The following is a 24,027-nucleotide window of genomic DNA, read 5'->3' on the forward strand; positions in this document are numbered from 1 at the left end:
CGACAGGAAATGTTCTTCTAAACTCTCTTTTGACTTGTAACATGGTTTTAAACACTTCCATGAAACACAAACGATGGCTTCAAACTCTGAATGTTCCTCAGAACATGAGAAGGGTGATTACAGCAGGGAGGAAAACAGGATTTTGTTGGAGAAAGGGCTAAAGCCAACAGGGAGAGAACAACATCAAACGCTAAAAATGGGACTCCGTTCCCTGTCAATTTGGGGACGGCTGCTTCATTCGATACACAGCCTTTAATGCCAGTCATCAGCACGCCACTATTTTATCCATCACAACACATACTGCAGGTCAAGTTCACTTTATATCAGGCAATGAGCATGTTTTCTTCTTCCTTGAACCCAGTCAAGTGTTAGCACCTCACAAAGCCAGTTCTGCTAAAACAAGCTGTGCCTTGCTTACAGCCTGCAGTTTCTGTGTCTGAGACTAGTGCTAAACTAGCCCAGCTGATCTACCATTCTGGGGGGTCTGCTAGGCAGAGAAGGGGAGCACTGCCCCAAGACTAAAAAACAACAAAGAATTAAAAGATGTTGGTTGTGGTGCTCAGTCAGCAAAATACATAAAAGGCTAACTTGAAAGCCCACAAAAAAGTGAAATAAATCAGTTCAAAAATGTATTGAGATCTTTTCTTCTTCTCTTCATGCAGGAGTTTGTGCTTTCTCCCCAGGTATAAGCGCTAGCTTTTACATGGAAATAAATGGGGGTGGGATCAGCTGTAAGCAGAATACTAGAGGGACATTGAGCAACTCAGGACCGTGCATAAGTGCAGCGATATCGGTTTTTATGGCTTCCTGTTGTCATTAGTAAAAGAGATACTGTGGTGTTAGGCCCAGTGACTGCTAGAGCCCATACATGAGTTGACCCCACAGTTTTGGAAGGAAGGATAATTTTCAGGAAAAAGTAAGTTTTTCTACGTTGCCATGTTTCTTACTCATGTCTTCAGTTCTGCTTTTGCAGACTCTTGTGCAGCTCCTGTTCCTGCTGTCACCACTGCTCCCACTGCTCCCCTCTGCCCACGGCAGCAGTGCCTGGGGGTGGTGGGAGAAGCAGAAGGATGAGGAGTGGGAGGAGTGAGTTCCTCCCTCCATGTTTCTACAAGGACCTAATGAGCAATGGACACTGAAGGATTTATGGCATGGGTGATTTCTATGATGCTCTTAAGAGGGAAGAAAGATCAACTTATAATCAAAACAGCATGGCTAGTACTGCAACTCACTTCAGTGTGTGAGGATAGCAAATGTGGGCACTATACACTAGACTCAGGTTTTCTGGACACTGATGTAAATCATGCCAGGCTCCCCTGGATAAGAAAGCTATCTGCTGTATTCAGAGTTAATGATTTCATGGGCTTCTCTGTAAAACAACTCCATATTTCTCCCATAGTGATATTACTGTGTGAAAAACAAAGCCAAGGTCACAGAATCATCCTGATAATGATCACCATAGCAAGAAGTAGCTTAGGCCCTACCTGAGGAAGTAAGTTACCTTTCAAGAGGGTAAACAGCATTGTGAGCATTCCTGGTGATACAGAGCAAAGAAACGCTGGAGAAGAAACTGATTTCCTCTCACACTGGAGCTGCTGGTATTTCATCTCTTTTCCCCCACTCCACACAGAGGTGAGCATTGACTGCTCAGAGAGACACACCAGAACAGCCGTATTGGCTATTCTAGTAGATGAGGAAGACCAAATTTCACATCTCTCTTCTAATTATGAAAGCTAGAACGGGTCCAAGAGAAGCAAACTAGAGATACCCAACGTATCTACCGTGTCCAGTGCTGACATGCACCACTTCGACACGTGTCTCTTGTATGCACCAGAAAGAATTCATAACCTGAATTTTTGTCTCTTGTAACCCTGGGGAGTGTCTCAATCCAGAGAAGTGGATAGAAGGGCTGGACCTGCCTGGCTTTCACTTTGACCTTAAGTTCCCTGGAGGCAGCTCCTACAAAAAAATTTGATTTTGACTGTCAACATTTTCCAGTGAAATGGTTTTCTGCTGGAAGATTCCTGACCACCACTAGGTTTAAGTTTGTCCCTCTCAAGCAGGCAGACAGTTATGAGCTCTAAGTACCTCTGAAGACCAACCAACTTTATGGAACCGCTGGAATGCCTGGCATTTGCATATTAAATCTCTCATGTAAGCAGGCTATTTGAGCCAGAGGACAAGTAAGCACCAGTCCTGGAATCCAAGAATCTCTACTTTGTTCCCAAATTATGAGGACATGTTTCTTCTTCTTAGCAGCCAAAGTCTTGTGCCTTTCAAAAGCTTCTCAGACCTACCAGCTGGGTTGCTGGGATAAAATTTTCTGCTTTTATGCCACTCATATGGTTCTGAATCAATAAAACTGGTGACTGTTTTGATTTCACAGTGTTCTCAATAATGGAAACTACCTATGAGAATAACTACTTGCAGGATTCAATCCTTTAAAGCTGTAACAAAAACCTTTTCATTTTTTAAAGTACCTTCTTTCACTTCCTGCTTCTGGTCTTGATTTTCTGTCTCCAAGTCATCCTGTGCTTTTGGCTCCACCATCTCTTCATCATCTTCATCCTCTAAAAAAAGGCAGAAAAAGATTTGTGAGATTCACCTCTTTAAGGGGGAGGGAAATAGTGTATCTTCTTTATGATTATAAACTGGTTGTAAACACAGGTAAAGCAAAGTGCACAATAAATGGAAATGTCTACATTTACAGCCAAAGTGACATTCTCAGAAATTTCCCCCCAGACTGCACGATAATCTGCTAGTGCAGGGCACCTGTCACTTGTGCTCCCTGTGGCAACATCCCATCCCAGATGTCGGCTGAATATATCCCTGACCTTGGAGATGACTTCTTGGATGGCAAAAGAACAGATGTGAACATGTTTTCAGCCTGGCAGCTATTCCACGGTTGGGACACCTGCTATCCAGACACCTCATTTCCAATTCAATTCTCACCAGATTAATTTGTCTTTTGACCCACAGGACGAGGTTAAATAGAAATCTGACCTCAGGTCAGATGCCACTAGCAAGCAAACAAGCATGGTACAGTTCTGAAAAGTCATCACCATCAACTGGGAGAACACAGCAACCAAAAGTGGCATTTGGAGCTTAAGAACCATTCTTGCATTAATATGAATTTAATGAACACTAAAATTTGACACATGTCAGTTACTACTGCCAGATGTTTTAATGACCTTTCCTGACCTATGCAAATGCCTCTCTCCCTTCCCCTCTCTCCCCACACTCACATGTTCTCATTTTATTCCAGAGGGCAAACCATTCATTCCTTGATGTCTGTCCAACGTTACAAGGGTTCTGATTGTCCAGACCAAAAGATAACACAAGCAGAGCTGGAAAGACAGTGATGCACCAAAATGGCTCCAAGCCTACCGAACCCTCATTACTTGTTCCCAGCTACAGCAACATGATTCATTCTCCAGTGCCGAGGGCTGGCACCCAACCCACTCACACTCATGAGTGGGGGGGACACTCAGCCTTCTAGAGTCAGTGAACTATGAAGACTGAAAATAGACCTGGTCCTAAAAGGGTGAGTTACAGTAATTAACAATTAGGATGAGCAAATCTGTGGGCTATGGAGGAATTATTCTGGAGCTTGACACACCATCAAGGCATAGCAAGCACCACTGGTGCCCTAGGTCAGTCCATCGCATGAGAGAATGCATGTTGTCCCAGCCCTGGGGCATTCAGCCATCAGCAAAACCACTGCAGCTCCTTTGGGGATTTCTGAGCAATTTGCCTGTCACCACATGGCTCCTCACAACATGGTGCTTCTCCAGGCACTCTCCTTGCTCTAACACTGCCGCGTTAACACGGCCTGGAAGGGGGCAACATGTCACACTTCTCCAACTGCTCAGCTACTGGCACCTTCTGCGAAGGCTGGCTGCAATCAGTCCTGGCTTCTTGGGGAGATGTTGGTGCCGACAGGTTGCATTCAGCCAACAGTAACACGCAGCTGTATTTTGTTTTCAATAACGTAATAGGCACCATACTATTCCCACCACATTGCCTACCCTAGGACTTCTCCCCCCAGAAGCCCACAGAGTGCATGTTGCTAGCTGACATCTTGGCTGGAGAGCATGGCTTAGCCACATACTGTCAGGAAGTGTCTCAACATGGACTGACACGCTTTTGCCTCTTGGCATGAGATCTGCCATTGCTCCCTGTACTGCTAGCAACTGCATTGAGGAGAAGAAGGAAAGCTTGGCTTCCCAGCCATCAGGGAGGAGGGATAACCATGTGCTCCTCAGGCTGGGAAGGGAGGAGGAATCCAGCATGGATGGGGAGGCATTTCCAGAATTAAAAGCACTACTAACTAATGCCACCCCTCTGTCAGGGATTTTTCAGACCATGAGAGGAAACAGCCACTCAGAGTGGGGTAAAGGCAGGGTATTCATGATGCCTTCCTGGGCAATTACGTTTCCCTAGGTACCATATAGAGAAGGGCTGTAGAGAAGAGCTTTTAGAGAGCAGGCCAGGGTGTTTCGGTTCGGCAGGGTAAACACATTGCTCTGTCCACTGGCTGAATGGCAGATAACATCTGACGCAGTCAGCAGAGAGTCAGTGAGAAAAGCTCACCTGCTGTACACATATAGGAGGGGTAAAAAAAGGTCTTTCCACCATTGGTCTGCGGCACTAGGGGAGATGGGGATATATGAAAGAGAGAGGCACTCCCAGTTTCAAAGAACAGATGAGAAGTGTGAGAAGAGAGAGGAGTGACCGGCACAGCAGGGAGTGAATACTCTGCTAACCTCAGGTACATATGCACACACAGATAGGATCACAACAGGGTACAGATATATGCACACAGACACGCTTATGGTAGATACCTAATGAAGCCAACTCCCACAAGAGTTCTGTGAGTCTTGCATTACAAGTTTTCATTCCCTGGAGCACCAGGTCTTGGAGCCAGCTGTTTACATACGGATTTCAGCTTCCATTTTTAGCCTGTTTCCAACTAGTCTGCTTGTGCAGGGAAGTTTCAGAAGGGGAAGGGTTTGAGAAAACTTTCAGGAAGCAAAGCAAAAATAAACCAATATTTAATTGAAAATCTTGGGATTTTTAAGGCAGTGTGCTATGCTTTGTAATGCTTCACTTGTAATTTGGTAATGGATAGGGACGATGTTGCAAATATAGAAATTGAGATTTAGTAGCGGGTTTTCAGACTGAAGCAAATTTATCTCTGTCCCCTAGAGTCCTTGATTCCTGTCGTTTTGGGTCCCAAATTGTTTGCCTGCCTATTGTCTGTTCCCGCTTCTAAAGCAGAGAAGGAATGAATGGCTGAGGCACAGCTGGAGCAGGGGACTGCACTGATACTTCAGCACCTATTAAGGTAGATCTTCTTTACTTCCCTTCCTTCCTTTCTGGGAACAATCAAAATCAAGTTTCCCTAGATTTCTCTAGAATTAATTGCAGCAGGAAAAATAAGTAAAGGCTGTTACAACACAAGCCATGTCTTTTTTCCAAGGGCACACACATCAATAAACTAGTTTTACTGGGAAGGCAGTGCAAGAGTTTTTAGTAGGTTAGACACATTTCAGATGTCCTTATTTATTTACAGAGAAATGTATACACAGGCACAGAGAAACTCAGCTAAAAGAATGATACGGTTGTGAGCCAAATGCTAAAATGTTAGCAAATGCCAGAATTTGGATTGCCTGGGCACGATTAGCTCCTTCCCCCTCCCCACGTGTAGGCATGATGACATCATTCTGGAATTTCCTCCCTCTTGAGTGCTTGGCCTCATTTTCTGGGTGCTCAGCAAGAGACACCTGGAGCCTGAAATGCAGAAGTGCTGAGAGCTGAAGTCAACCAAACCTGTGCTTTGACTGGGGAAAGTGCTAGGGAAATGCTACGTATGTGAAAGCTCCCATATCTCTCAGCTTTTGCTGAAAGTTGTCATTCCCACATTTTTGCCCTTTCTCTCCCTGTGCTTCAGTGCTTTTGCATGATGGCAATAATATTGTGAAGATAATAGTGTTCTCACCCTGTGCAGATGTGTTGCAGAGATACGTTCATCACGATTTGGAGCATATTAAGATGCTGTCATGGAAGCACCAGAGAAACAAAAGCTTGGAAGGGGATTAATGTTTGTGTTCAGTGTAACACTTGGACCATGTGCATTAGCGTGAGATCTGAGGCCAGAGCACCAAATGGAAGAAGATAAAAACCAGAAGGGTTAAAAAACTGCTTCCCCATTGACTGGCTGAAAAAAGGATCTGTATAAGGAAAAATAAACCCTACACATTATCACATAATTAAAACTGTATCATCATAAATATTCAAAAGGGCTAATTAAGGATGTCCAGGAAACCTGCATTCTGGAATATCCAATGGTGCCTGGCTTTGCAACCTGAATGTTATTTGCCATAGTGCTTTTTATATTATGCACTATTTAATGCCAATGTATGCATGCTTGCATATGTTCATAGTACATTCATTTGTCGTTGTGCCTAAGTATGGTTATGCATTTGTACATTCGACTGTGCACATACACATACATTACAGAATAATGTGAAATGCTTCAGGATTCATTTTCCTGTGTTTTACTTAAATGTGAAAAAGATAACATTTATTGTACATTTATTGGAGAATCTGTGAGTGTCTATGTGGTTATTTGCTTCCACATGTGCCTACTCAGATTGGATGTCCCATCACAGTAATTGTCCAGGGAGATGAAGACAGTTCCGTAGTTCCTGAACACAACCAGCCCTTCCCTATTTAAGACCATATCTGACATTGGGAAATTTAGAGAAATAACTTTTTAACTGCTTACACAGCAGTAGTAGGAGTCTTACATTCACATTTGGCAAACACAGAGTTGCTACCAGCACCAGTAGTGTTACACCCTGTTCAGAAGATCTAAATCAGAACCCAAATGTCTATTAAAAGAACCACATGAAAAAGAGCTAGTAATGAAGATGTGTATAGCTGCTGTGTAACACTTCTCCTTTGTAGATCTCAAAGGACTGTGTGAGGAGGCCACTTTTATTATGCCCATTTACCATGCAGAAGCTGACAGCTAGACCCACTTATTGTAGATCACTCAGTAGATCAGCAGCTGAGTGAAGAATAGAGGGTTGACTTCAGAGTTTCAGCCCAGAGTCCTGCCCACTAAGGCCACTCTGCCTTTTCTTGTAAATGAACGGTTCCTCAATGGAAATGATCATTAAATACTTAGGATAAAGATGTTTGTCTGCTGAAGCTGGTGGAAGCTGTATGTGGGATTAACATAGACTGACATAGCTGGACCAAATACTGTTTCTTCTTAAGTCAGAGCTTGATGGCTCTCCAGGCTCTAGGAGGTGGCCCAGCAGTCCTAACAGTGCTTTGTTTAACATGATGAAGGAAAAGCAAAGCAATTGTTCTCAGCTTGTACTTAACTTTGAACACTCCTGCTTTTGTTCCAGACCAGAAGTGGTCTTGTCTGTCTAAAAGCTTGCCTGTTTTTTCCAACTGTAGAAGTTGCTCTAATAAAAAAGTATGACCTCTCCTTACAAACCTGGTTTTGTTTAATCTGCGTGTAAAGTACTAATTTTCAAATGTTGCCCAACTACTAACTCCAATGAGCCTGCTCTATGCCTGGCCTTTGCCTTGGCGTCTCCTCAAGGATGGATCACCACTTTGCAATCGCAGTAAATGGAGGGGGAAGCCCTGTAAACACGTGGCTAACCCCCTGGCACCTGCAGAAGAAATGCCCAGATGTGCTGAATTGGACGAAATGTTCACAAAGAGCACAGATGATCTCAGAAAGTCAGACCCCACATTTCTACAGAGCTGGACTATTTATTACCTACTTGGACTTTCCAGGGTTTTAAATCACTGTATTTATTTTTACAGCATGGAAAAACATACCGGCTCATTCAGGACAAATTAGAATACAATAATTACATCTGAGAGGATTGCACATGACACTGGCTTAGGGTTTTAATTCTTGAGATGAATACTGTTTTGCTTGGGTCAACATTTTCTTTGTTGTTTGAGTTTTGGATTGCCAGTTTTAGGCAGTTAGCACTGGTACTGCTCAAATAGTTTACTAAACAGCTAATTTTTTGAGGATTTATGTAATTATAGGCCTCTGCTCTGCTTATGTATATACCACCAGTTAAACAGCAGGCAGCATGTGCATTCATCTTGGGTGGATGATTTACACCTCCTCAGACCTGCACCTCTGAGACTAGCTAAGAAGTTGCAGCTTTTGTGTATTGTTTTAAGTATTGACAGCTATACTGAATTAGATTGACAGCTCTGTTTTTAATTCTGGGTAGGTACAAACAATCCCTTTATTAAAGACATATCTTTAAAATAGCAATTTAATTAGCATCAGAATTATATATTTTATTGCCTGAGTCACTGATATATGAGAAGCCAGTGGGTTATTATATGGGGTTTTATATCAGCATCTACATTCCTTCAGTGCATGAGAAGGATCAGCTGTGCATATGACACATTCAATAAAATCAAGTGTCTTCATGCGAAGCAGGCTTTATATTTGCAACCGTGAAATACCAGAAACTGTTGCATCACTTTTATATTTACAACCATTCAAATTAGTTTTACTGTTTCTGTTATGAAAGAATTACAAACTGAGCAAGGACAAATGCATCGTGTCTACATTGACATAAGCCTGGATCAAACAAGTTGAATATTGTTGGCATTATCCTGAGAAGGAGTTAAAACACTGTCTTTCCTTTTCGAATACGTTCTTTCCATTGCTAACAAAATATGCAACAAGCAAGGAAACACATACTTTTTCAAATAGGACTGCTTGACATTTCACATTTTTGAAAATCTATGATTTGCAATTTGGCTGAATGACCTATTTTTCATATAATGTAACTTTTTGAAATATGTCCAGTTTTTTACTTTCATCTTTTGACTGCCCTTTGAAGCAAGAAGAGAATTAATTCATCAGTGGATTTTGTTTGCAGAGTGGGATGTGAGACTGGACGTACATTGGGCACGTTAGTCATCCCAGATGGAAATATTCTTGCATGCGGGCTCCTCTTGGCAATAGGCAGCTGCCTCCTAAAATGTATTTCAGTTAGCCAAAGCAGGGAAGACTACTGACTGCTGAATACTGAAAAAACAGAGTTGAACAGATCTTGGCCTAAGCTCCGTACAACTGGCAACAAATTTCACATGAGAATTTCATGTGAGTCTGAGCTTGCAAGCATATTTGCATGCAAGAATCGTATGCATGAGAGGTATCTCTGCCGTCTTCCCAGAAAGATACTTAAATGTGCACTGCAAACATTAAAAAGTTCCAGGTCATCCTTCTAGAGTTCCCCATCCCTGATACGGCACATTCCCAACACATCATCTTGTCTTTATGAACCAGTACAGAGAAGTTGTGCTTTCTAATGGCCGTCAGATGAAAAGAGAACATTAGGAAAAGAAAGGATAAAATTGGATGAATGAATCTGGGACTATCATATGACCACAGCACCTAAAAGACTTGAACAGAAGCATGTGACATTCTTCCTTCACTTTCCACCTATACACTTTTTTATCATCTGAAAAAAATGGTCTGTCTGCATATTCTTTGCAGTTCTGCAAGAGCAAGAATAAATCACAGCACTACAAGAACAGACTGTACAGCATCATCAAACTCCCCTGATTTTTTGTTAACTTGAAGTGCTGTGGTGCTCTTTTGTAGAGGAGAGGCTTCATATATTGATAAAATACAGGCTGTATGAGTCATATTACTTTTACCAGACTCAAGTATATTGACTGAATGTTTTTGAAGAAAATATTGTTTCAAGATTTAATCATAAAATAATATATTGTTTGACACATATATCACTTTAATCCAGAAGATTGCAGAGCACTTTTTCCTGGAGTTAACATATTTAGCCTAACATCTTCCACAGTGACTAGATTAGTAATAATACACCAGTTTTAAAAGTGCAGGACTAAGAGAAAAACCCTAAGTTTTCTTGTTTCTTGCAAAATGAAATACTACTTGCATATCTCTGTCACATCGTAGAAGGGTTTTCTGATTCCATGCCTTGTTCTGCAGTGAAATCTCTGCAAAGTTCACCCCTCATGCCATAAGGAGCAGGTGGTATTGCCAGGCATTACGACCAGATCCCTAGAGTCCTCCTCTCAGGCTTCAGCCATCCTTGTACCAGCGCAATGAAGGAAATACATATTTCACTCTGAAAACAAACACCATAGCCTGACTGACTGAGAGGAGTCATTTAGTTCAGAAAATTTATTTTGCCTACAGCATAGGCCGTGCCTGTACTATTGCCACTTAAAAATTTGTCCTGAAATTTACTACACTTCCCTCTTAAAACAAGAACCCCGTAAGTAATTTTTACTCAACATTTCTTTTTAAAGCTCTCCTTAACAATTACTGCATTCAATTACTCCTGGTCGGGGGATTCTCAGGTCTCCTGGTATATGATTTCTCATAACCATCTCCTGATCTAGGGTTTTGCCACTCAGCTCCAGTCCCCTATGCCTCTTCCTGACTTGTGTTTGCAGTCAGACTTCTTTTTGGTACATTTTGAAGACAGATCTTATTTTTCCAATTTGTGACAAATGATAAAACATCACAGCCAAATGGCAAGAAAAGGGCACAGAAAAAAATTGTTTTACTGTAGCATTTCACTAAGCTCCATATGAACTAACCAAATCTCTTCACAGCCCTGATGGCAAACCTTTGCACTGGTTCAAGTGTTAGAATCAATGCTTCAGAATATAATAATTTCTTTACCAATTAAAATGGAAAGCTGCCTCTGATTCTTTAGGGAAGCATTTCTCTAACCCAAGAAACTGATTTTCCAGTTACTTGGCCTGAACACAGTTTTCAGTTGTGGTGAGAGTCTCAGAATTCAGTGTCCCTTGTTTTTAGTTTCTGGTCGGTCTAGACCAGACATGGATTTTTCTCTTCTCTTTTGGGCTGTTGCAACATCACACTGGTTGAAAGCATTTTTCAGTCCCCAGAGAACTAAACTGCAGAGTACCCCACTGTAATCATCATCTCTTTGAGCTGATTCCCTTTTCTCCTCTTCCTCCCTCCCCAAAGCTCATGTTCAATTCTATTGTGCTTGAAAATATTCCAGTTGGAAGATGTAACACAAAAAGAGAAGCACAGAAGTTTCCTTTTCTTGGCCACGGTTGGTCCTTCAAATAAAAATGCCAACATGAAATAATGATCGGACAGCAGAAGCCTTACAGCAGCATTTACAGACCTCTAGCTAGAAACCAAATAGCATAAATTTAAAATATCTTGCTACAGTATAACTACGGTGGTGGTATCCTTGAGGAAGAAAGCGATGGAGACCCTTCATTTCTGTGGATGAAGAAGGGGTTGCTAAACCATGTGGGTTTTCACAACCTCTGAAACCTGTAAGGATTTCTTCCTGCTGTGCTGCTGGAAGAAATCACGTCGTGTCAGCAGCGTGAAACGATTCCTGTCCTGGGAAAGGGCACTGAGACACGTGGCAAACTTTGTGGATTGGGCCTGCTCAAGTAATTTTCAAACACTCGGATCATGTAATAGTGTTAAATCTCAAAAGCCTAAGTATGTTAATGAAAACCAGTCCCCACAACCTATGGCACTAACAGCAGTTGTAAAACAAAAGCTGCTTTCATATTAAACACACACGCACACAGATGATGTATCTGGCACTTACACAGTGCCTGATTCGGAGGTCAGTCACAGAAGGCCATTGCCTCAGCCGGGCACTAGGTACTTAAAACTTTAAGTACAATGTAGTCCAAGTAAAGTCTGTAGGATTTTTACTGCTGACATATAGGGGCTAGGACTTCACTCATAGACTCATTTATTCCAAGTGCAAATGACTTTATACTCCACAGGCCACCTCTCCTATTTTCCACTGTGCTTTTGCTTGAGCAAGATTACAAAATCTTGCTATTGTGGAAGAAATTAATTCTCCACTTCCATACTGTGTCTCCATCTGTGAAGCCACACTAATGTGCTTTAGGTCAAATTCTCCAGCCCTGACTCTGGGCTTAACTTCTCCTGCAGGCATTAGCATGAGTTCTGGCCTTTCAGACTTTCTCCTTTATTTTTCAGATATGAAATAATATTTTAGTCCAAGGCCCTGAAATCAGCCGTATGGCCACACAGTTGTTTGCGTGACCATGGTTTATCTTTTAACTCCATCTTTTCCACAAATCTTTCTCTCTCTGTTCTATGGCACTTTATGAAGAAAAATCAACGCTTAAGATGTAGCATATACTTTTGTAACTGAAGTATCTGCAGGCATAAATCACTACACTTACACACAAACTTCACAAAGACTGCTGATGTATTACAATTGGAAAGGATAATTGGAAAAAACAACTATATTCATAAACAATTACCACAGCAAATACACAGACTCCCTCTCTTTGTCTCCCTGACACACACATGCATACACTTTGCTCAGTGCTTTAAAAATAACCATTAGTCATATCGCAAATGCATTTTACATGAGCAAAAGTTCATTTCAACATTTATCTTAAAAAAGGTAGGCAAAAAAATTGTTTTATTAAAAAATTAAACTCCTGAAGAATAGCTGGGTCAGGGCTCGATGAGTGTGTGCTTATTACTTCTATAGGCACTGAACAGATCCCACTTAATTCTGTTTCCCACTGATGCCAGTTTACCTTAGTCACTGGTGTTAGCCCTGATTTGCATCAGCATAAGTGAAAAAGGAATTCCCTTTGACAGTTTTGAACTTGCCATATTTTAATTTCAGTGTTTTTGTCCTACTGCACTGAGAGAGGAGAGCCTTCTGCTTCTAGCATCTCAGTTTTGGGGGTATCAAGGTGAGCAACACCTTTTGGTGGCGGGGAAACCAAGGCGCAAGCACATCAGCCGCTTGCCCAAAGACACTCCCGAAATAGCTGCAGATGATGGAATAAAACCCTGGTCTCCTGATTCCTAGGCTGATACTTCAGCCACTGCTTCCCCCGGGGCATGCGATCAGGGCTGCTTTGGAGGCTGCTCAGCCTTCATTATGTCAAACCAGCTGTTATAAACCACAGCCGGTTTCCCCCAGCTGCTTGTTGCAGCCTGTCCAGCGAGCACCGAGCTCCCAGCGCTGCTGTCCCTGCTGCTGGGAGCCTCCCTGCCCACACGCCCTCCTCCCTCACCCTTGCCTTCCCCTCCCTGCCTCCGCAGCCACGGCACCCCGCTGCCTACCCTGGCTGCTCCTCGCCTCCGCTCCCACCGTTCCCACCCCGGTTCTGCGCAGGGTCACACTTCAAAGCCTCCCACCCCCCCCCGGAAGGTCTCTTCCTTCCTCCTGGCCCCTCTCCAGCCTCCCTGGCATCGGTCTTCCTGAAGCAGATATCAAAAATCCCCTACTTGTAATCGGGGGGGGTTTGTGCACGTCAAGAGCCATACCCACCTGCAGATACCTGTTTGACACAGAAATGCTCTCTGACTTGGATTCTCAGATGAACACTTCAAGGTTTTTCTGAGAACTTGGGTTGAAAGACACTAATTAAAAAAAAAAACCCAACCAAAATCCATTCCCCGCCCCCCAAGTTCCCAATTCCTATGGTTAAAACCCAGCTTATCCGCTGCAGCTTGGCGGATCAGGTATGTTTTTCTGTGCTTAAGCTCAACAGACTTCAGTAGCTTCGGATGATCTGAACAGGCAGACTGCAGCTGGAGTTGGGGTACACAGGAAGATTAAACTGCACCTCACTCACGCACTGGAATATGCTTCCCTTTTCTCATTTCACAGTTCAAACTCATTAGGAAAATCATTTCTGTGGCTACTTTATATCTGTCACACTTTGGAAAATGGATGCTTTGAAGTGCCATACAGCAGGCTGCCTGCAAATCAAAATCCTCCCTTTTCTCCCAAAACACTGTAAAGACCCTCTCTTAAGCCAGCTTTGGGGAGCTCTCGGCTATAGACAGGGACATTAAGTCAGAAGAACCACATGAAAACAGAGATAAAACAAACTGGGTTATGCTACCTCCTAGTCCTTCACTTGAGAAGGCATCTCCGCCTAACTTTTTTTTTTTTTTTTAAGAGGAAAACAAAAGAAAGCAGTGGCTGGCTTCAACCCCTACGTCCTTTCGGTTGTAACACAGCTCACAGCTGCGAAGTTTACATGTGTTAACTTGGGATGCCACAAGCCAGCCAGCGATGAGGTTGTCATCCTGATCTGAAGAAACACAATGTGCATACATGCCAATGAATTTACCGCAAGCGAAGAGTTTTGCTGAGATAATTCAAAGCACATTATATTGCAACAGTTGACTATTCCATCTACAGTGGATCACAAAAGCCAGCAGCACTGTAGCCATATTCCGTGAAAAAGGTGCAGCTCCGTAAAATCTCACTCTTTTGCAAAATGGTGCCACTTTCTTTGTGGAGGGGGAGAGATTAAAAAAAAGCAAGATGAAGAGACAGTTCTGGCAGTATCAAAATGGCTTGTTTTCACATTTTCTGAATGGATTTTTTGGGGCTTTCCATTAAAAAGTACTTTTCATGTTTTTTACTTTTAGGCTATTTTAAAATATGAGACGAAGCAAATCAAAATAAAAATATTTTGATTTTGTTAAAACATACATGTGTTGAGTGACTGGACTGGAAAATAAAGCAAAATTTTACTTAAGGTGGAGTTTCAGCACATTGGAGTCTTCTTTTAGCCTGGAACAAAATTATATTGTGAAATTTGAAATTTGAAATTTTACAGCACTGCATGAAGAAGGGATTCCTTCTGGGCCTGACTAATGCTGTCACTGCCTAAGGGATGCAGTCTTAGTTGCGTGAGGATTTTAAAATCTGATATTAAAGCACCACAGAAGCACACAGTGGGTTGGGGGTAAGGATGTCTTTCATCACAGTAATGACAAGATCTCTTTTCCTGTGATCTGAGATTCCCTCTCCTATGACTTCAGGTTAATAATTTCTTTTAGACAAGACAAACTTAAAGTCATACTTTGAGTACTGAGTGCCTGAAGGCAAATTTCACATCCATGTCCTGAGAACAAGATAACAGACACCAGTGACAAATCTACTCCGTGCACATTTGAAACACAGCCCAGTACACCAGACAGTGCCAAAATTAGGAGGAAATGTGCAAACAGGCATTTATCACTCTTGAGGCCTGATGCTGACTTTTTATTTTTGCATGCTGTCTTCATTTAGCCCGCATCCAGGGCTAAACAGTAACAGTTTTTCTCTCACCCAATATCCCTTCCCCAACTGAGGAAGGAAATTAGGAAAAGGAGGGAGACTCGTGGGTTAAAATTGAGCAGATTTAATAAAATCAAGAAACCAATATCAATGATAACACAAAATACACAAAAGTATACTTAGCTACAGAGTTGCAGCAGGTTGCTCCAAGGTAAGAGGAAAAGAAAAAAAAAAAAGGCAAAAAAAAAAAACCCGCCCCCCTCCTCTCCCCAGCAAGCTTTCCCTTTTATAGTGAACTTGATGTTAATGATATAGAATACACCTGTGGGCCAAACTGAAACAAAATCCCAATGAAACCAGGACACATGAAGAATTCGAAATGAATGGGACAGATGTATTATGAAGCCAGCAAAGTACTACCAATCTGTCTGGATGGCCCTTGCATGGAGAAAGAACTGCCCAGGCAAGTCTTACGAGCTTCTCAGAAACCATTGTCTTAGTCGCCTGTACTGTTGTATAGTTGGATAAAAAAGGAAAAATCACCACAGCAGAGGTGTTTGCTTTGGGGGTGAGCACTGAGGGTAGTGCTAAATTCAGCAGCCACAGCAGAACAAATAGAAACTGTGAGCTTTCTACCACATTAATGAAACTTCATTCAAAAGGTGGAGTGTAATGTTCTTCAAGATGGATAATTCACATAAGCTGTGTGATTCAAACACTCATGTCTCCACACTGGCTCCGCACCACCTCGGGATTTATGTTTTATTTCAGTTTTCATTGGACTGCTCATGAATGACCAACGACAAAAGAGCATGTGTGCATTTTTCTTTTTCACAGGTCCCTGTTAATGAGGACTTTGTTGCATTAAGACAGTCAAGACTGTCTCTGGCAAAACGTGTTGAACCAAGGTGTTTGTGCCTGCATAAAATTAAGCCACAAGTAAAGCACTTATTTCTGACAGTAGATTTATAATAGGAAAATCCCAGCAGGAATGAAGAGTTAGAAACCCCTGTTGTAGCCTTTTTCATAAACTTCACCTTGATTTAGTATCTCAAACAAGTAGCAGGAAAGGCTAACAGCAGAGGTAATCCTATCATCTTTTCTCCGACAGCACCCTTCCATCTTTTTGACTTCCTCATGCTGCTAACACGAATTCAAATCATCTGTGTTTAAAGTTAAATGCAGTGATTGACAGATCTTTGTAGTCTCAGTCCATACTGAAGATTATTCTAGATACCTATCAGTTATTACTACAAGCCCTGTCTGATATTCAATACCTACAGGGAAAATTGTTTTTAACAGTGTAATGTCTGATCTATTTTGAAAGCTATTTTAAAATAAGAAACTAACTATAACCAGGTGGCTAAAATCCAGACAGGTTTTTTATGGGTTGATTTTTGGGGAGACAAGGTGGAAGATAACAGCAGAACTCTGTTATATTCCAGTAACAATCATGATTCAGAGCAAAACACAGACCAAAAATAAGCATTTAGTTTTGATTCTATGACATCAGTTTCTTTAAGAACATCTATTCCAATAACATAGGATACAGGAAAGTTTAGGGGTTTGCTCCTGGCTCTTAGTACAGACTCATGACAGTATACGCTGCTATGAAGTAATTGCTTGCTTTCATGAACACAAGTCACTTCAAAGCTCAGTTGCTATGCTAGAAAACTGGGATGCTGGAAGAGACTTCTGGGTGTACTACATCTCTTACTGTGGACACAAATGCAAAATGACAGTGGTCAGACCATCCACTGTGCTCAAGGGCCAGCAGTGCAGAAAGGCAGAAGGATGTCCTCTTTAATACCCTCTGAGCTCAGCTCTGCCAACCCCACTGCTGGGATGCAGCTATAGCCTTGCTGCTCCTGATGACAGCATTAGAGAATAGTCTGGCTTTAGGCACAAGAAGATCAGCCAGTTGGGTAGGAACGCACTCCAGTCAACGGCCCTGCACTCACGGGGAGGAAAGTGGAAGCATGGTGCTCTCACACGGGCAGCCCACCAAAGGTGGCAGATGGAGGAGTGATGGTCAGGCAATGCCAGCTGGTGCCCATCTTCAGTCCCCTGAGCTGACAACTCTGAGGCAGGCTCTTCCCTGAGCCTGTCCTATCCTTCCCCACCACTTGGTTTTGCTGCTGAAAGAATTTGAATCGGTTCTGGCTGACGGCCTCATGATCCTAGTGCTTTCCCCTACAGCACTGAAATATAATAGCAGAAAAAGAAGTACAAAAAAAGAAGCTTGGCACAAACAGCGGGCAGGACATTGCCCTCAAACTCCACCACTTTTCAGAGCTCCTACTAACATGACTGAGATCACTCCCAGATCTTTGTGAAACTTGATTAACTTTGTGCTCACAGTTAAATGAATCTGAAACTGTTAGACCAGGGCTTAACAGTCCTGCTCAGTTCAAGAAAGTCCTTCCTGGTTTTGTGATTGGGATATGAGAAGCAAGCACAGCTAGTGTGTTTTGGCTGTAAGTCATAGTAGGAAAAGAACAAACAAAACTGGGGAATGGAGCTTGTGTGTCTTGGGTTAGATGGGATGGTTCAGGCTGCTGAATTCCTAGTGGTTTTTCAAGATTTCATTTATCCCTGGTTGTTACTCTGTGTGCTTAGCAATGAAAAAAGAAGTACAAAAGAGATGAAAATACAGACTTTATAAAGCCAAACTCAGCCCCCTAAAATCAAAGGCAGTAAAGGCATCAGTAAACGCGTCAGTAGTTTGGCCAAATTGGAAAGTCACGAAGATGGGCAAATTCCATCAGCAGAATGACAGCTAAAAATAACCTCACATGGAAATGTGCACGGAAGTTCTTTTTTCACACACTGGGCAAATAAAATCTAATCGGTTTTTGCATTCTCAGTATTACCCCATTACAGTACATGGGAGCCTTAAAGATGATGGCGATTTAAATAAAAAGATCCTCCCCTGTTTGTCAAGTTGTCATTTTTCCATCTGCAAATAATGAAACATAAACTACTCTGAAAGGGAGAGAGATGGAAGGGAACGTGTGCCACGGATCTGTGGAGAACCACATAGAAACATATACAGAAAAAGAAGCTGCAGCACAGAGCACTTCCTGACCTCCTCTTGGCTACAAGTCTAAAAGAAGTCTCCAAGGCAAGAAGCATGAAAGAGCTTAAACAAGAAACCCTTCAGAAGTACAGCTCTTTGCTGCATGAATACCACAACACAGGAAAAATCTGCTGTGTAGGAGTACAGTCCTCCCACTTGAAAAGAGCTGGTAATGCCATCATGTCACGGAAAGATTTTCTTCATGGCTTTTGTGCATTGAAGGCATTAGCAAAGTGGGAAAAGTGCGAGCTGACAATTGTGTGAAAAGAAGGGTGTCTTAATTACATTGTAAAGCACGTCTCATTTAAACATGCAGCAGAATTAATGTTAAAAATACATGTCTTCCCACATAAACGGATGCACAATCAGTGCAGGTTAATCTAGCAGATAGTGTGCTCCAGAGCTCTTTACAAATATTAAGGAGATAAGCTTTATCAATGGCACATAAATATTACTACCACACCGGGTGCCTCCTGTAGTGTTTGCTGCAGCAGTACTCACAGGCTCCTGTGTTACCTTCTGTCTGGGCCCTGACACAAGTCAGTCCATGCCTCAGCTTTTGGCCTAATGCTTTGTCTGTCCTTTCTGTTCATCATTTCCCACTTCACAAATCCCCAGTTCAGGATATGTTGACCCTTTCCTATTCAGCCATGTCTGGATGTCTGCTCACGTTCCAGGCTTCATGTGGCTTCAACCAGTTACATCCATCCTGCTTGTGGAGGTGAGATTTGAGCTCAGATCAGTGTCTTGCTGTGTTCCCATCCAATGGAGTTCCTCCACCTGGAGATCACAGCTGGCTCACAGTTGTGCCAGACTGCAAGTCAACAGTCAGGCAATACAGAGCATCAAGACATTCAGCCTCGAGTGGAGGCTCAAACTGTGAACCCTCATGACAACAGAAAGACATAGCCCACGTGTCAGAGACGAGAATTGAAAGCAGGGCTCTGTATTTTGATCTGATGCCTTACACAAAAGGCTGTGTAAGTGACCAAATCGAGGTCTTTAGCACCAGGAACACAAGTAACATCTGCTGGATTTTGAACCAGTACCACTGCCTGAATACTACACCAGGATGATGGCAGCTTTGCTGTTAATGCCAGGCTTCCTGGGTATGCCAAATATCAAAATGCTTATTCATACTATTTCCTTTTGTTATGTGTTGGTGAATAGCAGCCTTCATCTCTACGCATGTCATTTTTCTCATTTCAGCTGGTATATCCATCACCCTGCTGAGCCTGCCTAACACTGTAAGGACAAAAGAATACTCTACACAAATTAGTGACACAGACCACTTGTAGAGTACACAATCCTTACATGAAATAAATACCAGAGATACACTTCCCTCCCTGTCCTGCTTATGGAATTCAGAATTAAATGCCAGACTTGCTTTCTTCGCCTGCCCTTGGAAAACTCTAAAGAGCATTATTCTCCTGCCCACTGATCATTCAAACAGCATTTTCTTCGTCGAGCTTGCTTTTTAATTCAGGAAACATTTTTTTCTTTTTCTTCATTTGCCTTGGAAGTTCACTGTAACATACATAAAGCATGGGCTCTGGCCCTTGCGATATGTTTCTACAATGTCTACTGTGCATGTGCAAGCGTACACATGCACATTCAAACACAGGGTGCTAACATGCACCGGTGCAGCTCAGCACTTCACCTTCCTTTGGCCTGTGCTCTACTAGAACAGGCATCGGGGCCTTGAAGTGTAGCACAAACGAGCTGTTCCAAACATGCTTTGTGTTTTGTGTTCAGAGGAGGTGTGGTGGGGGCACAAGGGATACTTAATCATAAAAATGCTGATTATTTAAGCCCTTTTCCCTTTTCACTACCCCATTTAAATCAGCAATGCTGTTGGAATGAAATACAACTCGGCTTTCAAACATTTTCATATTTAATTCAATTTACTTCTAGATTGATAGCTAAACTCAAAACAGATTTTGCCCCTTTTCTCCTGGATGGGGAAATAGAGATGACCAAGTTCCCTTTGAACGCGGTTTAGAATGTTTCTGTTTTATTAACTAAGAACAAACAAACAAAAGAAAGCAATTATTAAAGTGGTACGTAATCTATTTCCGGTAGAGGATTGCAGTGAAATGGGGTGAAGAGCTGAGTCTCTCTCTCCAAGCCTAAGGGACAGGTGTTTCCAGTAGCTGACAGAGGGGATGGTTGTCTCAGAAAAAGGACAAGATCTTGAATTAGCCTTTTATTTTTAGAAGCAAGCTTTCTCTAAAGAAGTTAAGGTGTATCTAGGAAGTGCTTTGGGTGGTAGGAACTGTGATCTTTGGGGTAGGTGGCTCCGAGAGCCATGCACATATGTGAGGAGAAGCAGCCATGGGCATAGATCACAAGAAGTCAGACAGAGAGGAGAAACTACCCAGCCATCATGTGTATCATACCAGTTGACTTCTGGGAGGAATGACACCAAAGTAATACTTGATCACTTATTTTGGGAAAGACGTGAGTAGAGGGGAATGGAAATTGATAACAAAATCACAATTTCAATTGATGTAAATGATAAAATTCACCAGCTAGACATTTCTAAAACTCTTAACAGGAGATATTGAGACTTTTTTGGAGTGATCATTCAGCAGAATGGAAGAATTAAAAGGTTGTGGTCACGGGGCACACAGTTCACTTGAGGAAAAGCACTACCTCAGCCCAGCCCTAACTGAACCTATGCTGCCAACAGCTCCGTTCTTAAGCAGAGATGTTTGATCTCCACAGATATTCATCTTGCCTCTTTCATAAACACTCATTGCATTTTAATACTCTTTTTTATTTTTTTAAGTCTGGTTTTGGTGACTATCCTAGAGTTCAGATGTTCCTCCAAAGTTTAGACTTCATTCCAACATCTGTTTTTTTCTGAAAGTACACTGGAAATTTCACAAGAAAATCTTTTCATTCTCAAATCTCCACATCATTCAGGTTTCACCCAGGTCAAAGACAGTATTTTGCAGCTTGCTCACATTTTTGTTTCATGGGTTTGCTCAAGCCCAAAAGGTAATAGAGGAAAATGATGAGGAGATGACCCCCAGAGGTCCCTTCCAGCCTCGACCATTCTGTGATTCTGCGAAAACTGACTAAAAATGAAGTTCACTGGGTCTTCAAAAATATGAGTTATTTGAGTTTTGGACAGAAGATGTACCTGTGGGATTTTTTTATTTGAACATTCCTATTGCCAGCACTTACTAATAAAATGCTAAATGCATTTCTGAACAAACAACTACCCTCACAGTGTTTATAGCTGAGATCTCTGTCTCGTCCTTTTTGATAGCCTGAGACCAACGTCCTCTCACTGGAGCTGCAGTTATGTGTATCTAGTGGGATACAGATACAGATTTCTGTTCTTTTACTTCTGTATTCTTCCAGAGCCTACAATAATGAACCACATCTAGAACCTCCTTCTGCATTTCATTTCCATTCAGAGGCCTATTTTACACACCACAAGCATGGCTGTATTTCACACCTCTCTCATAATTTCAGTGAGTGAAAGTTCAGGCACAAAGCCAGCCCTGCTTCTGAAGGACTCAGCCCTGCAAAGTCTGTTCACGCTCAGTTCTCCTCTGATGTCTAAAAGGGCCCAGCCTCCCTTTAGAAGTACTTTACAATCCAAAAGTGAGGGTGAACTGTTTTCTGTTCAGAAAACTTTGCTCTGGCCTTGCTAGCAGACCCAGACTTTCCATGTGCACAGGAATGCAATAAACACACAGGGAGAAAAATATCTGTGAAGAAAATAATTTAGAAATCAAAAGGTCACAATATACCACTTAAAGTATTCTGTGGATTAAATTACTGAATAATAATGAAAGATGAGAGATTAATGGCAACCTGGTCCAAAGCCCTCTAGTTATACCCAGGCCAAATAAAATGGTAGGCAGGTGCACTGTATCCCTGGTTCTATAGAGGACTTCTGTCTGCCCCTCACTTTTTAATCCCAATAAAGTTATTATACATGCTTTTGTAAGAAGACAAAATGTATTTCCCAGAGTTAATGACAAATATATTTTATCTTTTGTATTTACCTCCACCAATTACACTTTTTTGGCCGTACTATAAAGCAATGCAGGGCAAAAAAATCTTGATCCATTCTAAGCAGAGTTCCCTCCAAAATTACTTTCATCTTTGTTTAGAGGAAATCCAGACAGACTATTAAAATATCTTCTTTTTTTTTTTCCTTCCCGGCACTAACAATCATCTGAGATTTTTTACTCTTTTAAGAATTTCAGAAATTTTTATTTTGTTCTCTGTTTTGCCACTGCAGTGCCATCACAAAATTGCCAGAATAGAAAACTCTTAACACAAGAGCAAATCATTTCTAGAGAAAATAAAACATTTGTTTCCTGCCTCCAAAGAGTTTTTTTAAAGTTCCTCCATAAATAAGGCCATGTTAATGCCATCTATAGCTCCTGTTCCAAAAGCTCTTCCACTCTTCTACAACTTCTTGTTGCACATTTGCACGCTGTTATGCTACTTGTTCTCTAACAAATAGAAAAGTCTGAACAAACCAATTTTATGGCAACAAGTTTGCTTATATATGAAGTCTTTTAAAAACAGGGGGGAAAAGATGCTCTGTTAGAAATTTATGGCATCAGGTACTTATTTCCCCTAAGTTAAGGTTCTTTGTGGTAAAGAACCACACCAAACAGCATCAAAAAAGATCAGAAGACTGAAAATAATGGACTTTCTAAGCTAAATCTTAAACAACAGAGCATTTATTGCAGTGTTCAAGTTATAAGGAAGAGTAACAACTGGGGAAATGAATGATACAAAGACATGGTCTTGAGGAACTTTCACTTCTATGGATCAAATTCTGTCCGATGGCAAGAAGGAATGGCTAACTGAAAGCTGTTCACCAGAGTACACAAAGTAAGAAGGTGACCTTAGCCTAATTCCTAATAGACAAATACCAAAAGCATACACCAACTACAAGCTATATACTGAAGCATGATGAGACCAGGATAGGCAGAAAGAGTAGCAGAGGTTTAGCTAAGAATAGGGTTGTCAAAGAATTTTGCCAAAATGAAGCTTTTGGTACAGAAAGGGCATCATATTCTGGCAATTGCAGGATACCTGTGATTTCAAACTCTGCATGCAACATGTTTTACCGATTCACTTTGCAAATTATATAGAGGAAATGCAGCAGACATGACTGCGAAGTGAAGCTCCATAGAGAGGAACACAGTTTAAACCACTAAAAAGTGTGGGAGGAAAGGAAAGAATGGGAGCTCAGCTCTATAAGTGTTTTTTAGGCTAAATCCTAGAAAATCAACCAGAAAGGCTGAGTGCTCAGCACTTTGGGTAACCAGGCTATTTGCTTAAGTGCCTGTATACAGATTTATGAGTCAAAGTTTCAGCTCTTTATAAATCCTTAAGCACAAAGGCAGAGGGTTAATATTTCAGCAGTGCTCAGTTCTTACATTTAAAAAGATTAGGTGCAAATCTACGTTGCAGAGAAGATTTTCAGAAGACCTCAATACCAAACAACTCCCAGTATGGCCACCTTGAGGCTTGTAGAGAATGTTACAAAGTCCGCTTATCTTAGACCTAAATAAGGCCTAAATGTATTTACAGACGTGACCCTAGGACTCTATCCATAAATACCCTAAACCAGGTAATTTCTGTGCCTACTAATATTAGGTGCACTGTGTAAGACTTGCCTCATCTCTGAGGCCTCAGCTCTGCCCTTTCATCTCCAGTGGACTTCACTAAAACACAGTGTTTTTAAAATTCTTATTTCATTGCAAAACTGCCATCGCTGTGTGAGGGCAGGAAGGGCTGCAGAAGACATGGGTGTGTCAGACATGCCCTGGA

General features: G+C 41.8%; 1 protein-coding gene across 5 annotated transcripts in view; it reads right to left on the reverse strand.

The window, feature by feature from the left end:
• The window catches only part of DYNC1I1 (dynein cytoplasmic 1 intermediate chain 1), a 181,743-nt gene that overhangs the window by 87,101 nt on the left and 70,615 nt on the right, over window positions 1-24,027 (reverse strand). For 4 of the 5 annotated variants that reach the window (XM_068404650.1, XM_068404648.1, XM_068404649.1 and 1 more), the window contains one exon: window positions 2,481-2,570. In XM_068404650.1, the coding sequence (XP_068260751.1) occupies window positions 2,481-2,570 (90 nt within the window). The remainder of the gene's footprint in view (window positions 1-2,480; window positions 2,571-24,027) is intronic. The other variant, XM_068404651.1, reaches the window with a different exon arrangement.

Source organism: Nyctibius grandis, chromosome 7 (assembly GCF_013368605.1).
Source record: "Nyctibius grandis isolate bNycGra1 chromosome 7, bNycGra1.pri, whole genome shotgun sequence".
In the NCBI taxonomy this organism is placed as follows: Eukaryota; Metazoa; Chordata; class Aves; order Nyctibiiformes; family Nyctibiidae; genus Nyctibius; species Nyctibius grandis.